The sequence below is a fragment of the Lontra canadensis genome, unplaced genomic scaffold, assembly GCF_010015895.1.
Source record: "Lontra canadensis isolate GAN:19392208 unplaced genomic scaffold, GSC_riverotter_1.0 scaffold186, whole genome shotgun sequence".
NCBI classification, from domain to species: domain Eukaryota; kingdom Metazoa; phylum Chordata; class Mammalia; order Carnivora; family Mustelidae; genus Lontra; species Lontra canadensis.
Window position 1 is genome coordinate 641,366 of NW_022631180.1, and position 19,679 is coordinate 661,044.

Sequence of the window (19,679 nt, forward strand, 5' to 3'; positions counted from 1 at the left end):
GCAGGATTCTCATAGAGCAGGGAGCCTGATGCGGGGCTGGACTCTAAGACTGATGTGGGGCATGATCCCAGAACCCCAGGATCATGATCTGAGCCTAAGGCAAATGCCTCAGATACCTAATGACTGAGCCACCCAGGAGCCCCTGTTTTTTTTTTTTTTTTTTTTTTAAGAAATATGGGGGCGCCTGGGTGGCTCAGTGGGTTAAGCCTCTGCCTTCCACTCAGGTCATGATCACAGGGTTCTGGGATCGAGTCCCGAATCAGGCTCTCTGCTCGGCAGGGAGCCTGCTTCCTCCTCTCTCTCTCTCTGCTTGCCTCTCTGCCTACTTGTGATCTCTCTCTGTCAAATAAATAAAATCTTAAAAAAAAAAAAAAAGAAACCCACCATAAAAGATAAATATTAAAAAAAAAAGAAATATGTTTTTTCACTAAGTTATATATGTGTTCCAGTATTGATGAGAGTGAATTGAATTATCAAAAATTCATGTTTGTTTCAATATTACCACCAATCCCAAGGAGAAAGTTTGTGGGTACTGAGAAGCTGTCAAGCTTATTAGTGGATCATAAGTTTTCCAAAATTCTGATTTTCTGTTGGGCGCTTACATTTTATCAAGGCAGAAAGTACTGTCAGCTATCATGTGTGAGCTGATTTTCTTTTTTTTTTTTTTTTTTTTTTTTTAAGATTTTATTTAGTTATTTATTTGACAGACAGAGATCACAAGTAGGCAGAGAGGCAGGCAGAGAGAGAGAGAGGAGGAAGCAGGCTCCCCGCTGAGCAGAGAGCCCGATGTGGGGCTCGATCCCAGAACCCTGGGATCATGACCTGAGCCGAAGGCAGAGGCTTTGACCCACTGAGCCACCCAGGCGCCCGTGAGCTGATTTTCTTGAAGTGATAGGTTTGTGTTCATTTTCAAGAAACTGCCTGTGAAATATCCTAGTCTAAATAATCCAAGTTTCTCTGTCATTCATTCCTTCAAGCAAAAATGGCATTCGATAAAAAAAAAGAGGCCAGTTATGTTCACACCAATTATTTCCCTTGGGGCTTAGGGATGTAGCAGAAGTGCTATACATCCCATGTTACAAATAAGATGTTACATATGGGGATTTGAGAATAATTTAGTAAAAATAATAATTTTTATTTTATTTATATATTTTTAAAAAGATTTTATTTATTTATTTGACAGAGAGAGATCCAAAGTAGACAGGCAGGCAGAGAGAGAGAGGTGGAAGCAGGCTCCCTGCTGAGCAGGGAGCCCGATGCGGGGCTCCATCCCAGGACCCCGGGATCATGACCTGAACAGAAGGCAGAGGCTTGACCCACTGAGCCACCCAGGCACCCCCAAATAATAATTTTTAATACTCCAGCCAGGGTATTTTTGTTCTTGTGTGTTTTCATCTTGCTTTTTCATGGTCCGTGATGCCAGCTGAGATTGACAGTACACTGAAGCCGAATTGGAGGGATGAGAGCAGATTATTCTGCCATTTTTCTATGTCTTTGAGTTGTATATCAAATCTGGGGATGCTTGGGGTGCCTGGGTGGTTCATTTGTTAAGCGTCTGCCTTTGGCTCGGTCATAATTCCAGGGTTCTGGGATTGAACCCTGAATCAGGCTCCTTGTTCAATAGGGAGCCTGCTTCTCCCTCTCTCGCTGTCTCTCCCTCTATATATCAAATAAATAAAATCTTAAAAAAATAAAATATAGTTTGTCTGATATAAGAATTGTTTCTCCAGTTTTGTTTTGATGTCTATTAGCATGGTAAGTTGTTCTCTACCACCTTGCTTTGAATCTGGAGGTGTCTTTGAGTCCTCTGGTAAGCATCATACAATGGGTCTTTTATGCTGAGTGAAATAAGTCAAGCAGAGAAAATCAATTTATCATATGGTTTCACTTACTTGTGGAACATAGGGAATAACATGGAAGACATTAGGAGGAGGAAAGGAAAAGTGGATTGGCGCAAATTAGAGGGGGAGACAAACCATGGGAGACTGTGGACTCTGAGGAACCAACTGAGGGTTTTAGAGAGGAGGGGTGTGGGTTGAGGGTGAGCCTGGTGGTGGATATTAAGGAGGGCACGTATTGCATGGAGTGCTGGGTGTGGAACATGAACAATGAATCTTGGAACACTGCATCAGAAACAAATGATGTATTTTATGGTGACTAACATAACACACACGCACAAAAATCCATTCTGATACCCTATGTCTTTTGATTGGAGCAGTTAGTCCTTTTCCATTCACAGTAATTATTGAGAGATATGAAGCTAGTGCCATTGCATTACCTGGAAATTTGGTTTTTCTGTATATTGTCTGTATTCCTTTCTGGTCCTTGTTTACTTTTGGGCTCTCTTCACTCAAAGGATCCCCTTTAATATTTCTTGCAGGGTTGGTTTATTGCTCACAAATTCCTTTAGTTTGTTGTTGTTGTTATCTGTTTTTTTTTTTCCTGGACAGTCTTGATCTCTCCTGTTCTGGATGACAGCCTTGCTAGATAAAGTATTCTTGGCTGCATACTTGTCCCATTTAGCACATTGTATACACCCTGCCTATCCTTTCTGGCTTGCCAGTTCTCTGTGGACAGATTTGCTGCTTAACCATCTGAGCCACCCAAGAGCCCCATGACCGAGCTTTTTTATCTCAGCCTTGTGACTGACTTTCAAGTCTTCAAATTTTACATACTCCTGAAGCGTGGACTTGCACTGTTCCTTCTGGGGGAGGGAGAGGGGTATTGCCTTGTTTCTTCCTTTTGCTGAGCTTTTGAGAGCAGTCTAGGAACAACATAGTGGTTCACAGTTTATGGCAACACTGGACAGAAAGTTGGCACCTAAGCTTGCTGTTTTCAATCAGCTTCCCTGTTCTGATGCCTGGGAACTCTGCCACACTCAGGTACCCTGTTCTTCTTGTGACCCCAGGGATCCTGAGACCACATGGTCCCACCTAGGATTCTGCCCTGCCTTGCCACGTGAGCACCTTTAAGCGAGGGACGTCTTTCATTGCAGGAGACTTCTGGAAGTTCTGCTTCTGTGTTCTGCTGCTTGTAATACTTTGCAGTAGGCTCCTTAAGGAAGCTTTCTCCCCTCTGCCATGTCCTTTGATATATGGTCCCGATTCATGTCTCCGCACCTCATACCCTGCAAAAAGTGGTTGCTTTTCTATTTGCTGAATTGGAGCAATTCTTTTCTCAGATCTCTGACTGACTTCATAGGTGTTCAAAATGAGTTGGTAATGATCCAGCTGAATTCCAGGGACCAAACTTAGGATCCCCTACTCCTTTACCACGTTAACTTCTCTCTGGAATAATGAAACTGTTTTCTTACTGTCATTATTGGACTGTTTATTGAAAGTGTATGGAGGGGCACCTGGGTGGCTCAGTTTGTTGGGTATCTGCCTTTGCCTCAGGTCATGATCCTGGGGTCCTGGGATTGAGTCCCATGTCTTGCTCCCTGCTCAGTGCGGAGTCTGCTTCTCTATCTCCCTCTCCTCCTCTCCCCAACTTGTGCTCTCTCTCAAATAAATAAATAAATAGGTAAAATCTTTTTTAAAAAGTTTATGGAAATGTAACTGATTTTTGTGTGTTGACCTCATATCCTGCCCCCTTGCTGAAATTATTAGTTCTGGTAGCTTTTTAGTTGATTCTCTAGGACTTCCTATGTACAAGATCATGTCATCTGCAAACAGAAATAATTTTACGTTTTTTTCTTCCCAGTCAGGATGCACTTTATCTGACTTTTTTGCTCTAGAATGTCCAGCACAAAGTTTAATAGAAGTGGTGAGATTGGACATCCTTTTGGTGTTCCTGATCTTAGCAAGAAACAGCCAGTATTTTTCCATTAAGAAATTGTTAGCTTAAGGGTTTTCATAAATTATTTTATTTTTTATTTTTTTAAAGATTTTATTTATTTGACACAGAGAGAAATCACAAGTAGGCAGAGAGGCAGGAAGAGAGAGAGGAGGAAGCAGACTCCCTGCTGGCAGAGAGCTCGATTGGGGCTTGATCACAGGACCCTGAGATCGTGACCTGAGCCGAAGGCAGAGGCTTAACTCATTGAGCCACCCAGGCGCCCCCATAAATTCTTTTAATCAGTTTAAAGAAATTTCCTTCTGTTAATAATTTGTTGAATTTTTATTACAAGAGGGTGTCCAATTTTTGTCAAATGCTTCTTGTCCATCTGTTGAGACAACTGTGTGGCTTTTGTTTTTTTTATTATATTAATATGGTGTATTCCATAGATTGATACAGATATTAAACCCAGTCTTGCATTCCTGGATTGAATTTCACTTAGTCATGGTATACAACTCTTTTTATATATTGTTGGTTTTGATTTGGTACATTTTGTTGAATTGTGTGTGTGTCTATATTCACAAGAGACATTGGTCTGTAGTTTTCTTTCTTTCTTTTTTTTTTTTAAGAAGAGAGAACAGTTGAGTTCAGTATGCTGGTCTAGTCTAGCACATCAAGGCTGCTGCCTTTGGACTCTCTCTCTTTTTTTTTTTTAAGATTTTATTTATTTGACACACAGAGAGAGAAACATTGAGAGAGGGAACACAAGCAGGGGGAGTGGGAGAGGGAGAAGCAGGCTTCCAGGGGAGCAGGGAGCCCGACCCCAGGGGCACCCCTGTCTGTAGTTTTCTTGTCTTGCAATATCTTTGTATCTGCATAATACTAGCTCACAGAATGAGTTGGGTTCCCTACTCTCCTTTTTGGAAGGGTTTGTAAGGAATTGTTATTAATTCTTTCAGCACTTGGTATCATTCACAAATGAAGCCATTTGAAACTGGGCTTTTTTTGTGGAATAGTTTTTGACAGTTAACTATATCTTCTACCTCATTTTAGGTGTATTAGATGGCCTACTTCTCCTTGAGTCAGCTAAACTATTGTCATATTGTCTATTTCTCTCTCGATTTGTCAGTTTTACTTACATGGATTTGGGTGTTGAGTTATTATGTGAATATATGTTTAGAATTGTTTCATCTCTCTGATGATTTGACCATTTTATCATTATAAAATGATCCTGTTTATCTTCCTCGCATTTTTAAAGTCCCCTTTGGCTTTTTTTGGCACAGCACAGAGTTCTCTCTCCAGCTTTCTTATGGTTGTTTGCCTGAGATAACTCTTCCATCCCTTTAATTTTAATCTATTTGTAACTGGGATCAAGTATGTCTACTGTAGACGGAATACTTGGTTCTCATTTTGCATTCAGTCTAACAATCTGCGCTTTGATTGATTGCTTTAAGTCACTTAGATGTAATGTCAGTGTACTGTAATGTAATGTACTGTTGGATTTATGATGGCATTTTACTTTTTGCTTTTTGTTTTTCATGCCTCCACTCATTCCTCTTTCACTGGTAACTCCTTATTCAGTGAATAAACTATAATATTTTCATTATTTAATTATTAGTCACTATTTTGTAGCTATTTTAGTGAGAGATTTTTTGCTTTTGCCATTTTTTTCTACATTTATAATTTTGTGATTTTTTCTTTTCAAAGATTATTTAAGAGACTTTTAAAAAATTTATTTAAAAGAGAGACAATGAGAGACAGAGCACCAATGGAGGGGGAGGGGCAGAGGGAGAAGGAGCTCCTAAAACACTGTGATTATAGCTGTTTATAGACCAGAGATGAAGTAGGACAGTGTCTACACTGGAAAGGGCTTTTCAGACTTTTATGAAGGCCATATAAAACCTAATAAAATTATGGATACTCTCCCCAGAAAGAAGTGCATGCATAAAGAAACATAAAATGTCAGTGGATATATGTAGATCATCTGAAGTGAAACAGATCTGGGTTTTAATCCCAGGAAGAGATAAAGGATGAAGAAGACATGTTGAGCAATCACTTCATGACCCAACAATGCTACTGTACTTATCTGTGAATAGGGACTGGAGTGGACAAACCTGGGCCATAACAACCATCAAGGGAATAAATTGAAAGATGCCATTTATGAGTCACTCGTCCTCCAAGCTGACTTGAGTGCCTGCAGTGTCCAGATCAAGTTCTAGTCTCAGATCACCGCTCCAAATGTGTTCCTTTCTCTTCTATGGCTTTTGCCCCCTCTGGTGACCTCATCTCTGCTGTAGGCTCTAAACATCATTTATATGCTGTCACCTCCCAAATCTATTTCTGCAATTTAGATATGTCTCCAACCCTGCACTCTGTATCCAACTGTCAACTTAGCTTGCATTTCTTTCTTTCTTTTTTTTTTTTTTATTATTTTTACTTATTTATTTATTTGACAGACAGAGATCACAAGTAGGCAGAGAGGCAGGCAGAGAGGGAGGGGGAAGCAGGCTCCCCACTAAGCAGAGAGCCCGATGCGGGGCTCGATCCCAGGACCCTGGGATCATGACCTGAGCTGAAGGCAGAGGCTTTAATCCACTGAGCCACCCAGGCACCCCTTAGCTTGCATTTCTAATAGACATATTAGATTCACCATTTCTGAAGTGGATGACTGTGATGCTGCTTCCCTAAATGTGCTTCTTTCAGAGTCTTCCCCATATCCAAGGAAGGCACTCCACATTTCTACTTGCAGTCTGAAATCCTGGCTCTCCTCTTTGATTCCTCCTCACCACCCAGAATGAAGCCATTAGGAAATGCTGCAAAGTCCATCTGTAAATATCTCCAGCACGCAGTCAATTCCCAGTATCTTCTCTCCTGGGACACTGTACTGGTTTCCTACAGTTTCCCTACTGGTAGCTCACACTACACCTCTCAATTCTGCACAGCAGAAAAACAGGTGCTGCTAAAGAAAGTCAATCTCATTGATCTGTTCATTCTTGTAACTCCACACCTCACTCAGAGAAAACTCAAAACCTTCTAATATCTTCAGACCTCCATGATGAGACTGACCTCTGACCTCTTCTCACCTGTTTTCTGTTCCAGCCACAGTGGCCTCCTCACTCTTCCTTGAACACAGACACACTCCTGCCCTAGTGTGTGTGCACTGGAGGCTCCCTGCCTGCAAAGAACTACCCCCAGACCTCCTCTTACACAATTCTTTCATGTCCTTCAAATCTCTCAGAGGTCAACCTCTTAGTGAGGCTCCCCTGATCCCTGGAGTAAAGGAGCCATCATCCCCGTCCCAGCACAGGTGCTCTCTGGGTCCATGACACTGGCTTGCATGGTGCATGTTCACCTGTGTGTGGACTTTTTTACAGTAAGTACTGTCCACGCATTTTCTCTTCTTTGTGATTTTTGAGTAATTTTTGCAACTTCATTCATTGTTAGAAGACTGTTTTCTACATGTAACATAAACATGTGTTAAGTGACTCTTCATGCTATCAGTGAGGCTTCCAGCAACAGTAGGCTATTAGCTCTTATGTTTGGGGGGAGACAAAAGCCATACTTGGATTTCTGACTGCACGAGGGGGTCACTATCCCAATTCCCACCTTGTTCCAGGGTCAAGTGGAGTCTACCCCTTACCACTAGAAATATTCTCCACAAGACCAGCACATTTTCCCTTTTCTTAGTCTCACTGAGGTATCCCAGATGTAAACACAGTGTGTCCTGTATGTGGCACATGACAGTTATTGGTTGAATGAATGAGCAGCTAGAGGACTCCGTCTTCTAGATGAGTCTCAGGCACAGCTGTTCTGTGGCAGCTCCCGCCCCACGTGCACCCACCTCACCATCCATGCTGTCTCTCTCCCCTCACAGCGCTGCCCTCCCCTCCCTCTCTCTGCTCAGCCCCTACCCCCACACCATTTCTCCTGCCCAGCACAGCACACAGAGTTCTCTCTCCAGAAACACTATACTCAGGCTATATGGATCTTTTTCTCCAACCACAAAGAAATCTACCTAGACTCTACTTTATAAATCCATGACCTTGGATCCAAGCCAGCACTAGGATCACTAGAACTAAGGGCCAAGCAGCAGGGAAGGCAGAAACTAACTGAAGTTTAATAAGAATGAGAACCTCTCAGATTCCTCCTCTCCCTACCTCCAGAACCTAAAGAATATTCCAGAAAACAGGTCCAGAGTGAGGGGAAGAGATGGATGAATCTGAAAGGTCATATCTTCATACCACAGAGACTCCTGGGCTCAGGGGATGACCTGGGCCTGTGGGAACAATAGCCTAAAGGCCACCTGCTGCTGTAACTGACAAGGTCATCCCTGGGAGAATGGACAAGAACTCATACACAAGAGCAAGAACAGGCCTGATGCTCTAGAGAAACAATTAAAAAACAAAAAACAAAAAACAAAATGGGGGCTCTGGTGTGACCCAGGCCTGAGGTGAGGCTGACCCAGTCCACAGGAATTTTTGCTGCACAAGTTCCTGGTGATAGGTGACATCTAAGTCCCTGTGATCACAGGTCCTGGTAGATAAGCTTCCACACAAAGGGCAAGGACACGGAGCAGAGAGATGACCCAGCTGAGGGGGGAGCACTTAACGTCCATGATGCACTGAGCACAGACTGGGAACAGACCCTGTCGCCACTTGGATCCTCACAGCCTACTCCTGTCCCACCTGCAACAGACTCAGCACAGCAAACACACGGATTCTGGAAGGTTCTCAGTGTTTCCATTTATTTGCTGTCTCAAGTTTAGAAATCTCCTCTTTTATTACTTCATCAACCCCACATGGCAAGAATTAGGAAATACAACTCATATCTGGATTCTCATTTTCAATAGGGAAGGAAGTCATTAGCATTCAGCCCAACATGAAATAAAGACAGGGATGGAGATGGTCCAGCCCTGCCTCTGATGGAACAGGAAAGCACATCAAAGAAGAGAATGCAGATCAGTATCGGGAGGGGTCTGGTGGGCAGGGTGGGCCAGTCTCCCCACCTCCTTATGTTTTGCTCACAGGAACACAGATACATCTGACATCTCTGCACAAAGAGAATTCAGGGGTTGCTGATGTCACCAAGTGGGAGTGTGAACACATCTTGCATTGCTCATCCCCCACAAGGCAGCTGGCCTCACACTCTGAAAAAAATCATGTACAAATTTAGGTCAATCACATAAGTGATCAACAGCTTTCCACATGCTCAAAGTGTCCCTAGTGCCCCACTCCTATGCACTGCTGGGTCTCCAAGGTCTCACCTTTAGGAGGCATGAGAGACACATCAGAGCCCTGGGCATTGTAATCACCTAGGGGAGAACAAACAGGATATGGTCAGAGCCCACAGGAGAGGAGACTAAAGGAGGAGCTATGGGTGGGTGAGCTCCCCATGGGGTCCTGTCTATACTATACTAGTGTCTCAGGGATCACCCCTCCATACTTACATCATGCTTGAGACTAGCCTGGTCCTTTTCCTCCTGTAGGAAGAAAATATCATGTTAGACGCTATGACAGGACTGGGCCATGAGATACTAATGGAAGCTCTTAGTCTTGATTCAAAATGAACTTTGAGAATTGTGACTGAAGACCCAGAACAGGATCAGGAAACATGAAGAATGAGCTGTGGGGTCACTGGGCCACCTGACTTGCAGGAGGTCTGTCCTCAGCAGGATCCTTCCTCTCTGTCCTGTGCCCACTGGGCATCAGGTCCCCATCACCAGAATTAACAAGAAGAAAATGTGTCTTTCATTTTCACAAGTGTTTGCTACAGAGTGAGTGTTCGTGATCAGTTCCACAATGCCCAAGTACATGAGCGAGGATGGTACTTCCCAGTTACAAGGCAGGACAGTCTGCTACCTAGGAAACCCCCAGTGGGACAAGAAACCTCAGATACCCCCACTCCATTCCTTACCTGAGAGCTTCTTCCTCCAGATCACAGCTCCAAACGTTACAGTGATCAAGAGGAGAGCCAGACCAGCAATGATCCATGTGATGGGGATGGTGGGAGGAGGTGGCTCTGGAAAGGGAAGGGACGGTGAGAGCCCCAGACCTCTGGTTTGAGTCCTGACCCTGCTGAAATTCTACAGAAGACCTTCTGCTTTCCCTGAGAAGAGGCTCTACCCCAAACCCTCCTTACCCCATCTCAAGATGTTGGGTTCGGGCAGCCCCTCATGCTGCACATGGCATGTGTATCTCTGCTCTGCTCCAGAAGGCACCACCACAGCTGCCCACTTCTGGAAGGCTCCATCTCCTGCAGGCCTGGTCTCCACAAGTTCTGTGTCCTGGGTCAGGTCCTCCCCCTCACGCTGCCAGGTCAGGGTGATCTCTGCAGGGTAGAAGCCTAGAGCCCAGCACCTCAAGGTGACGTAATGGTCAGAGATGGGATGGCAGATCACGTGTGTGTTGGGGGTTCTGGGGAAGAAAAATCAGAAAATCCACACTTTGCTTTACCTTTATGGCCTATTGAAATGGCATTTATGTGACATTCCTGAGGTGGACCCAGCAATTTCTCTGGATGGAAGATGTGTAAAGCTTCAAAGCCCAGTCACCAACCTAGCCTTTTATTTATTTATTTATTTGTTTTCTTTTTAGTTTTATTTATTTTTTTAATTAATATAATGTATTATTTGCCCCAGGGAACAGGTCTGTGAATCATCAGGCTTACACATTTCACAGCACTCACCATAGCACATACCCTCCCCATTGTCCATAACCCAGCCACCCCCCTACCCCCCAGCAACCCTCAGTTTGTTTCGTGAGATCGAGAGTCTCTCATGGTTTGTCTCCCTCCTTATCCCATCTTGTTTCATTTTTCCCTTCCAACCCCCCACATCCCCCAGCCCTGCCTCTCAAATTCTCCATATCAGAGAGATCATATGATAATTGTCTTTCTCTGATTGACTCATTTCGCTCAGCCTAATACCCTCTAGTTCCATCCATGTCCTTGCAAATGGCAAGATTTCTTTTTTGATGGCTGCATAGTATTCCATTATATATATATACCACATCTTCTTTATCCATCCATCTGTTGATGGACATCTAGGTTCTTTCCATAGTTTGGCTATTGTGGACATTGCTGCTATAAACATTTGGGTGCATGTGTGCCCCTTCAGATCACTACATTTGTATCTTTAGGGTAAATATCCAGTAGTGGGATTGCTGGGTCATAGGGTAGCTCTATTTTCAACTTTTTTTCTTTAAAGAATTTATTTATTCATTTGACAGACAGAGATCACAAGCAGGCAGAGAGGCAGGCAGAGAGAGAGGAAGGGACGCAGGCTCCCCGCCGAGCAGAGAGCTTGACCGGGGGCTGGATCCCAGGACCCTGAGACCATGACCTGAGCGGAAGGCAGAGGCTTCAACCCACTGAGCCATCCAGGCGCCCCTATTTTCAACTTTTTGAGGACTTTCCATACTGTTTTCCAGCGTGGCTTGACCAGCCTAGCCTTGGTGATCTCCTAATTCAGAGGTCCTAGAAGCAGGGACAGAGCCCAGGGTAGGAGGAATCTGTAGGTCTAAGTGAGAGAGCACACTAATGATCCTGACTGCAATGGAGAGTGAATGAGTCAGAAAACCTCGAGTCAGAACTCAAAGATGTTCTCACTGGAGAAAAAGGCCTTAAGAGGGAATAGTCAGGGTTTCCAAGGTGGCTGTCAGGGTCAAAGGGAACCGCTGATGGATTATTACAGGAATGGTCTCCACCTGCCTCCTGGGAGAGACTGGATTCCTCAATTGTCCTTTAGAGAAAATTGGCCTTTGGGTGAGTCACTCTTTAGTAGGAACCTGAACACCCAGGCGGAGGGCTCGGTCTCCCCACCCTTGGATCTCCCACGGGAGATCCCACCGATCTCCCCACCTGTTGAAGAGCCGTGTTCTGCCACTGAGCCCATTTTCCCTTCCTGGTGGGAAGCCAGTCCCGGGGAGGGGAGATCAGGGAGGCCCTGTTGGCCTTGGTACTTGCAGGCAGCAGCGTCTCCTTTCCCATCTCCAGGTACCTGAGGAGCCACTCCACGCACCTGCCCTCCAGGTAGTTCCTTTCATGATCTGCCTCACAGGCTGCCTCCCACTTGCGGCGGGTGACCTGTGCCGCCCTGTCCGCCGCGGTCCAGGAGTGCAGGTCCTCTTTCAGAGCGATGTAATCCGCGCCGTCGTAGGAGTCCTGACTGTACCCGCGGAGGAGATGCCCGTCGGGCCCCAATTCACAACTGTACATGCTCTGGATGGTGTGAGACCCTGGTCCCGCCCGACAGGCAGGAGGTTAAGTCCACACAGAAAGTAAAACCGCCTAAAAGTTCCCGCGGGTTCTTCAGGCTTAAGGATGGGGGGACAGGGGTGGGGATGCAGGAAGGGTCCCTCATACTCGGGGTGACGCTCAGACCTGGACACTCGGGCTACCCTTTGGGGATCAGGGTTGTGACCTGGACCCGGGCCCTGTCGCTCACCGGCCTCACTCTGGTTGTAGTAGCCCCGCAGGGTGTTCAGGTTCACTCGGAAAGTCTGTGCAGCGTCCTTGAGGTTCCCGGTCTCCTGGTCCCAAAACTCCGGCCCCTCCTGCTCCACCCACGGCCCCCGCGGCTCCATCCTCAGACTGGCAGAGTCGCTATCGAACTGCAGGAACTGCGTGTCGTCCACATAGCCGAAGGCTATGAAGCGGGGCTCCCAGCGGCCTGGACAGGCGGGTGTAGAAATACCTCAGGGAGTGGGAGCCTGAGGGCGCGGAGGGGCTGAGACCCCGCCCGACCCTCCTCCCGGCGCTGGGCCCAGATGAAGGCGGAGGGGAGGGCAGGGGAAGGGGGCACCGCCACTCCAGACAGGGCCCTGGGGCCTGAGAGGCGACCCAGGGACTTAGGACTTTGCCGCGACCCCTCACCTACTGCACAAAGTGCTCTTTGTCACACCGTCCCCCAGAGCAGTGGCCCAGGACCTGAGTCAGTGATTCTCAAACATCCTGTTCACAGGGTATCTGCACAGTCTCACAGACGACTGAGGATCCCAAGGATCATTTTGTGTCTGTGGGTTATCTCTATCAGTATTTACCGTAGTAGGAATAAAACAGGTTTAAAAATTCATTAATTCATTTAGAATCATATTAATAATCCATGGCATGAAAACAGAAATATTGTTTTTATGAAAAATAACTATGCAAATAAACAGCATAGTGAGAAGGGTGATACTGCATTTCACATTTCTTGTCTGTCTCCTTAGAGGACCCGTGGATGTTCAGATTTGCTTCTGCATGTAATTTGTGGTTTTTGTTGAAGTCTATGAAAAAATTTACAACCTTGCATATTAATGGGAGAAGAGTATGCTTCATGACCTCTTCAGATAATTATGTATATGCATCTTAGATACTATATTAAAACGACACAAGGTGTACTTTCTCTAAGGTTACTGGCAAAGTGGCACCTGAAACAGCATCATTGACTGTCCTTCTCTGTTGCATTAAAATCCACAGGCTCATCTTGCACACTGAATGGATCTTGTTCTAATGCTTTATTTTTAAAAAGAAATGTGTTGGTTCACTAAGTTGTATAGGTTTTCCAGTGTTGATTAGACTGGAAGTGAATTATCAAAAAGTCATATTTGTTTTAATATTAGCACAGATCCCAAGAGAAAAGTTTGTCAGTACTGAGAAGCTGTAAAATTTATTGGTGGACCACAAGTTTTCCAAAATTCTGAATTTCTCTTGAGAGTTTACCTTTTATCAAGGCAACAAGTACTGTCAGCTGTCATATGTGAGTTGATTTTCATGAAAGGATGGGTTTGTGTTTATTTTTCAGAAACTGTCTGCCAAATAACCTAGTGTAAATAATCCAAGATTCTGTGTCATTCATTCTTTCAGGTAAAAATGGCATTCTGCAAAAAGAAGAAAAAGGAGACCAGTTAAGTTCATACAAATTATTTTCCTTGGGGCTTATGCATGTAACGGAAGTGCTATATATCCCACGTATGACAAGTTTAAAAATGGGGATTTGAGAATAATTAATGAAGATAATAATTTTTTTTGCGTGTTTCTTTTTTTTATAATTTTATTTTTAATAAACATATATATATATATATTTTTTTTCCCCAGGGGTACAGGTCTGTGAATCTCCACGTTTACACACTTCACAGCACTCACCATAGCACATACCCTACCCAATGTCCATAACCACCCCCCCTCTCCCAACCCCTCTCTGCCCAGCAACCCTCAGTTTGTTTTGTGAGATTAAGAGTCACTTATGGTTTGTCTCCCTCCCAATCCCAACTTGTTTCATTTACTCTTCTCCTACCACATTAATCCCCCATGTTGCATCTCCTCTCCCTCATATCAGGGAGATCATATGATAGTTGTCTTTCTCCGATTGACTTATTTCGCTAAGCATGATACCCTCTAGTTCCATCCACGTTGTCGCAAATGGCAAGATTTCATTTCTTTTGATGGCTGCATAGTATTCCATTGTATATATATACCACATCTTCTTTATCCATTCGTCTGTTGATGGACATCTAGGTTCTTTCCATAGTTTGGCTATTGTAGACATTGCTGCTATAAACATTCAGGTGCACGTGCCCCTTCGGATCACTACGTTTGTATCTTTAGGGTAAATACCCAGCAGTGCAATTGCTGGGTCATAGGGTAGTTCTATTTTCAACATTTTGAGGAACCTCCATGCTGTTTTCCAGAGTGGTTGCACCAGCTTGCATTCCCACCAACAGTGTAGGAGGGTTCCCCTTTCTCCGCATCCTCGCCAGCATCTGTCATTTCCGGACTTGTTAATTTTAGCCATTCTGACTGGTGTGAGGTGGTATCTCATTGTGGTTTTGATTTGTATTTCCCTGATGCCGAGTGATATGGAGCACTTTTTCATGTGTCTGTTGGCCATCTGGATGTCTTCTTTGCAGAAATGTCTGTTCATGTCTTCTGCCCATTTCTTGATTGGATTATTTGTTCTTTGGGTGTTGAGTTTGCTAAGTTCTTTATAGATTCTGGACACTAGCCCTTTATCTGATATGTCGTTTGCAAATATCTTCTCCCATTCTGTCAGTTGTCTTTTGGTTTTGTGAACTGTTTCCTTTGTTGTGCAAAAGCTTTTGATCTTGATAAAATCCCAATAGTTCATTTTTGCCCTTGCTTCCCTTGCCTTTGGCGATGTTCCTAGGAAGATGTTGCTGCGGCTGAGGTCAAAGAGGTTGCTGCCTGTGTTCTCCTCAAGGATGTTGATGGATTCCTTTCTCACATTGAGGTCCTTCATCCATTTTGAGTCTATTTTCGTGTGTGGTGTAAGGAAATGATCCAATTTCATTTTTCTGCAAGTGGCTGTCCAATTTTCCCAACACCATTTATTGAAGAGGCTGTCTTTTTTCCATTGGACATTCTTTCCTGCTTTGTCGAAGCTTAGTTGACCATATAGAGTTGAGGGTCTATTTCTGGGCTCTCTATTCTGTTCCATTGATCTATGTGTCTGTTTTTGTGCCAGTACCATGCTGTCTTGATGATGACAGCTTTGTAATAGAGCTTGAAGTCCGGAATTGTGATGCCACCAACTCTGGCTTTCTTTTTCAATATTCCTTTGGCTATTCGCGGTCTTTTCTGGTTCCATATAAATTTTAGGATTATTTGTTCCATTTCTTTGAAAAAAATGGATGGTACTTTGATAGGAATTGCATTAAATGTGTAGATTGCTTTAGGTAGCATAGACATTTTCACAATATTTGTTCTTCCAATCCATGAGCATGGAACATTTTTCCATTTCTTTGTGTCTTCCTCCATTTCTTTCATGAGTACTTTATAGTTTTCTGGGTATAGATTCTTAGTCTCTTTGGTTAGGTTTATTCCTAGGTATCTTATAGTTTTGGGTGCAATTGTAAATGGGATGGACTCCTTAATTTCTCTTTCTTCTGTCTTGTTGTTGGTGTAGAGAAATGCGACTGATTTCTGTGCATTGATTTTATATCCTGACACGTTACTGAATTCCTGTACAAGTTCTAGCAGTTTTGGAGTGGAGTCTTTTGGGTTTTCCACATAGAGTATCATATCATCTGCGAGGAACAGACTTTTAAAAGTCCTGATTTTGTGCTCCGTTGCTCCGCCGCTTGCCGGGAGCCGGCCCCTCCCCCTGGGGTCTATCTTCCCGTCCCTTTGGATTCACTTCTCCGCCAGTCCTACCTTTCAGAAAGTGGTTGATTTTCTGTTTCTAGAATTGCTGCTCTTCTTCTCTTCGATCTCCTGTTGGATTTGTAGGTGTTTGCAATCTTTAGATAAGCTATCTAGCTGATCTCCCGCAACCTGAAGTAGTCTCAGCTGCTACTTCTCCGCCATCTTGACTCCTCCCTCAAGATAATAATTTTTAATGCTTTAACCAGGATATTTTAGTGTGATACTAGTTTTGTTTGGTTGTGTTTTTGTTTTTGAGGCATTTTATTTGCACGTAGGTATTACGTCCCTAGAAAAGGGATCTCAGGATTTTCCCTCCTGAGTGTTTTCGTCTTGCTTCTTCATGGTTCATGAAGCCAGCTGAGGTTGTCAGGACAATGAAACCAAACTGGTAGGATGGGAGCAGGTTTTTCTGCCATTTTTCTAGATCTTTGAGTTGTACACTAAATCTGGGGTTGATCACTCCACACAGGTTTAACCTGCCCGTGAGATTCACAACAATGTTCTCAGCTTGGTGATCAGCAGTGATTTCAAATTTCTGCTTCGTTATCACAGTTAGAAATGGGATGTTGACTGGGCGCTTGGGTGGCTCAGTGAGTTAAGCCTCTGCCTTCCGCTTGGGTCATGATCCCAGCATTCTAAGATCGAGCCCCGCATCGGGCTCTCTGCTCGGTGGAGAGCCTGCTTCCCCCTCTCTCTCTCTGCCTGCCTCTCTGCCTACTTGTGATCTCTGTCAAATAAATAAATTAAAAAAAAAGAGAAAGAAATAGGATGTTGACTTTGGAGTAAGGCCTAGTAAGACCCGCCTTTGCCTCTCTTCTAGGCACTGTTAATGATCTTGAGAGCATCTGCAAAGATATTCATGTGACTGTTACAGTGGATCAGAAAGATGGCCAAAAAAGTGTTTTTGTTTTTCGTGCATGTAGGTAGTGATGAAGAATATCAATATTCTTCAATATGATATCAATATCAATATTACTATTCACACCCATCTCCTCCATTCTTGCTAAGTTTTACCTCAGTGCTAATGTCAACGTGGTGAAAAGGCAAATGGTATCTAAGTGATGTTGTGAAAATAGTTTTAACCTCATGGATTCTGTGAAAGGGCCAGTGACGTCAGCTGCTCCCCAGACCACACTTTGAGAACAGTTGCTCTGAATAACCCTGGGAGAGTCTCTTGCTGGTCCTGCCCTGGCCTCCTCCTCACTCAGCAGAATCCCTTTCCCTGAGCTGCACCTCCTGCTTCTGAAAACTCAGCTCTCATTAGCCCCTGAGTTCATCTAGAGGAGACCTCACCTCCTGGAAATGTGATGGCAGAGAGGGTCCCTAATCTGGGAAGGGAGGTGGAGGGACAGGGATTTCCCTTTTGTAACTGGGGACAGTTTGTACCTAAAGACACCAGACCCAGGCATAACCGACTTTGATTTTGTGACCCACCAGCTTCATGTGTATTTACATCCCAAACAGAAATCTGATGTCGTCTGTAAGAGAAATCATGTTTGTCTTTTCACTTTACATGTGTCTCATGCATCTGACTCAAGACCCACAAAGCATGAAGCACAGCACCTTCCAATGCAACCATCTGTGCGGAAGGAATTGCTCTGTATCTGTGCTGTCCAGTATGGTGGCCACGCGATGCATGTGGCTCTTGAGATGCAGGTGGCACTTGAAATGTGCTGAGCAGTTGCATTTTTAATTGTTTTAAATGAACAGAATTTAAGTAGCTGTAAGTGGATTACTACTATTCAGACAGTACATATCTAGAACGCTCTTAGTTGTCAGGATCCTCCTCAAAGAAGAGACTGTGTGACTCATAGTTATATGTGTATTAAATTTACCTTTAAATGGAAGTTGTAGATTTGTCTATGTGGATCTGAAATGTTTGCTTAAAATACAGCATGGAAGTGTAATTACCATGCACTGAGACAGCTGAAGTGTACAGACATGAACCAAAATATGATGTACCACATCTAGGTCATAAGTGTTCAAGATGCCCATCCCTGGAGCTCACTGTTGTCTCTATTGCTTTGGATGTCTTGGTGTTGGTTGAGTTCACCTGGTAAACATAAGGAAGCTCATAAGTCTTCACTGAGCCCAGGTGATAGGGTATATTGGCTACAACATGTACCTTGTAGGCTCTGTACGTACTTGCAAACGTCATAAAGCAGAAGATGGACATCTTAGATTCCATTACTTTATTATCTTTTACCTCTTGCTCCTCCCCATACTTTTTCCCAAATTCAAATATTCTCTATTTCCCTTCACCCTTGAAACCCTCTGTTCTTCATTTTTACAAAGGTGAAAGTATACATGAAATGTTTACAACTGTGGGATGAAGAGTTCTCTAAGCACGGCCCAATGATGAAAACCCATAAAGAAAAACACAAATTTGTCATTTCAACCACACACTCACAAGATACAAATACATATTACGATCAAACTAAAAGACACAAAAATAATTTTCACAGATAGAAAGGTAACATGCTTCAATGTTCTTCTGCCAAGACCACCAGGAGCACCTGTTGGCATTCAAGTTGGATCTATTACCTGTTGCAGTGAGAGAGAACACACCCCTTTGGGGGCCATGGGGCATCTTAATATGAAGGTGTTGGATGGAACCTACGGGACAAGGGCTTTGGATGGGAGTTTTGGAGAGGATCTCTGGAAGTGGGGCTCACTCCCGACTATGTGTTGTCAGGACGTGTGGGCAATCCCATGGTTGAGCATCTCAGTGAGTCTGCTCTCCAGCAGGCCAGACCAGAACGAGGAGAGAGCAGTCATGGTGGAGAAGCAGCGATTGCTCACATTGGCTGACACAGGGAAATGTGTGTTATTCTGTGGGTTGTACAGTGCCTTGTTTTGTCTGTAATGATACAGGGTGATGTTGTGGTTTCAGAGCGTCCTTGTCTGATGCTGATGTTCTGTGAGGTGACTGATTCATATCCCACAGGAGAAGAATATGGCCAAGTGGTGGACATTCACCAGCTTCTGACCACGGAGTCCAACTGTCAGTTTTGGACCAGCTCCAGATGTTGGGAGGGCTGCTCTTTTTTTCCTGTTAAACTTTGTATATTTTTTCTTTTTTTAAAATTTAATTTAATATTTTTCAGTGTTCTGAGATTCATTGTTTATGCACCATACCCAGTGCTCCATGCAATACGTGCCCTCCATAATACCCACCACCAAGCTCACCCAACCTCCCATCTCCCTCCCCTCCAAAACTCCAGTTTTAAACTTTGTATTTTAAAATAACTGCACCCCATTCAAAATATCATAAAATTGGTGTTTCCATTTTCTTTGGGAAATACCCAAGAGTGGAATTGTTGGATTATATGGGGACTCACTATGTTGTACACCTTGGGGGGGGGGTAACATTGTGTGTCAAATGCACTCAAATAATAAAAAAAGAAAAAAAGAATTAAAAATATTAGAAAACATTTTGGAGAGGAGGAAATGAAATGTCAAAGAAATTTGTACAAACAAGTTTGTAAACAAATTTACAAAAACAAATTGTATTTGTAATAAGTAAGCAAAAGCAGATGTGAGAATATAGAGTAAGTAATGGGAATAAAACTTAGGATCTATGAACTTTGCAAACAGGAACATATGGGATGAGAGTGTCCATCAGAAGGTTGGGAAAACACTGTCATAAAGGTTGATGGGAGTGAACACTGAGATACAATTTTGAAAGGGGGCTTTGAATTGTCTTTACAAATGAAATGTGCTTATACTGTGACACAGATATTTTCTTTGAGGATTTTCCT

General features: G+C 43.8%; 1 protein-coding gene and 1 pseudogene across 1 annotated transcript in view; both read right to left on the minus strand.

Moving 5' to 3' along the window:
• The window catches only part of LOC116860872 (DLA class I histocompatibility antigen, A9/A9 alpha chain-like), an 85,292-nt gene that overhangs the window by 23,889 nt on the left and 41,724 nt on the right, over positions 1-19,679 (minus strand). Inside the window, exon 4 of the mRNA XM_032847174.1 lies at positions 9,691-9,795. Coding sequence (XP_032703065.1) covers positions 9,691-9,795 — 105 coding nt within the window. The remainder of the gene's footprint in view (positions 1-9,690; positions 9,796-19,679) is intronic.
• LOC116860875 lies at positions 9,896-12,553 on the minus strand (annotated as a pseudogene).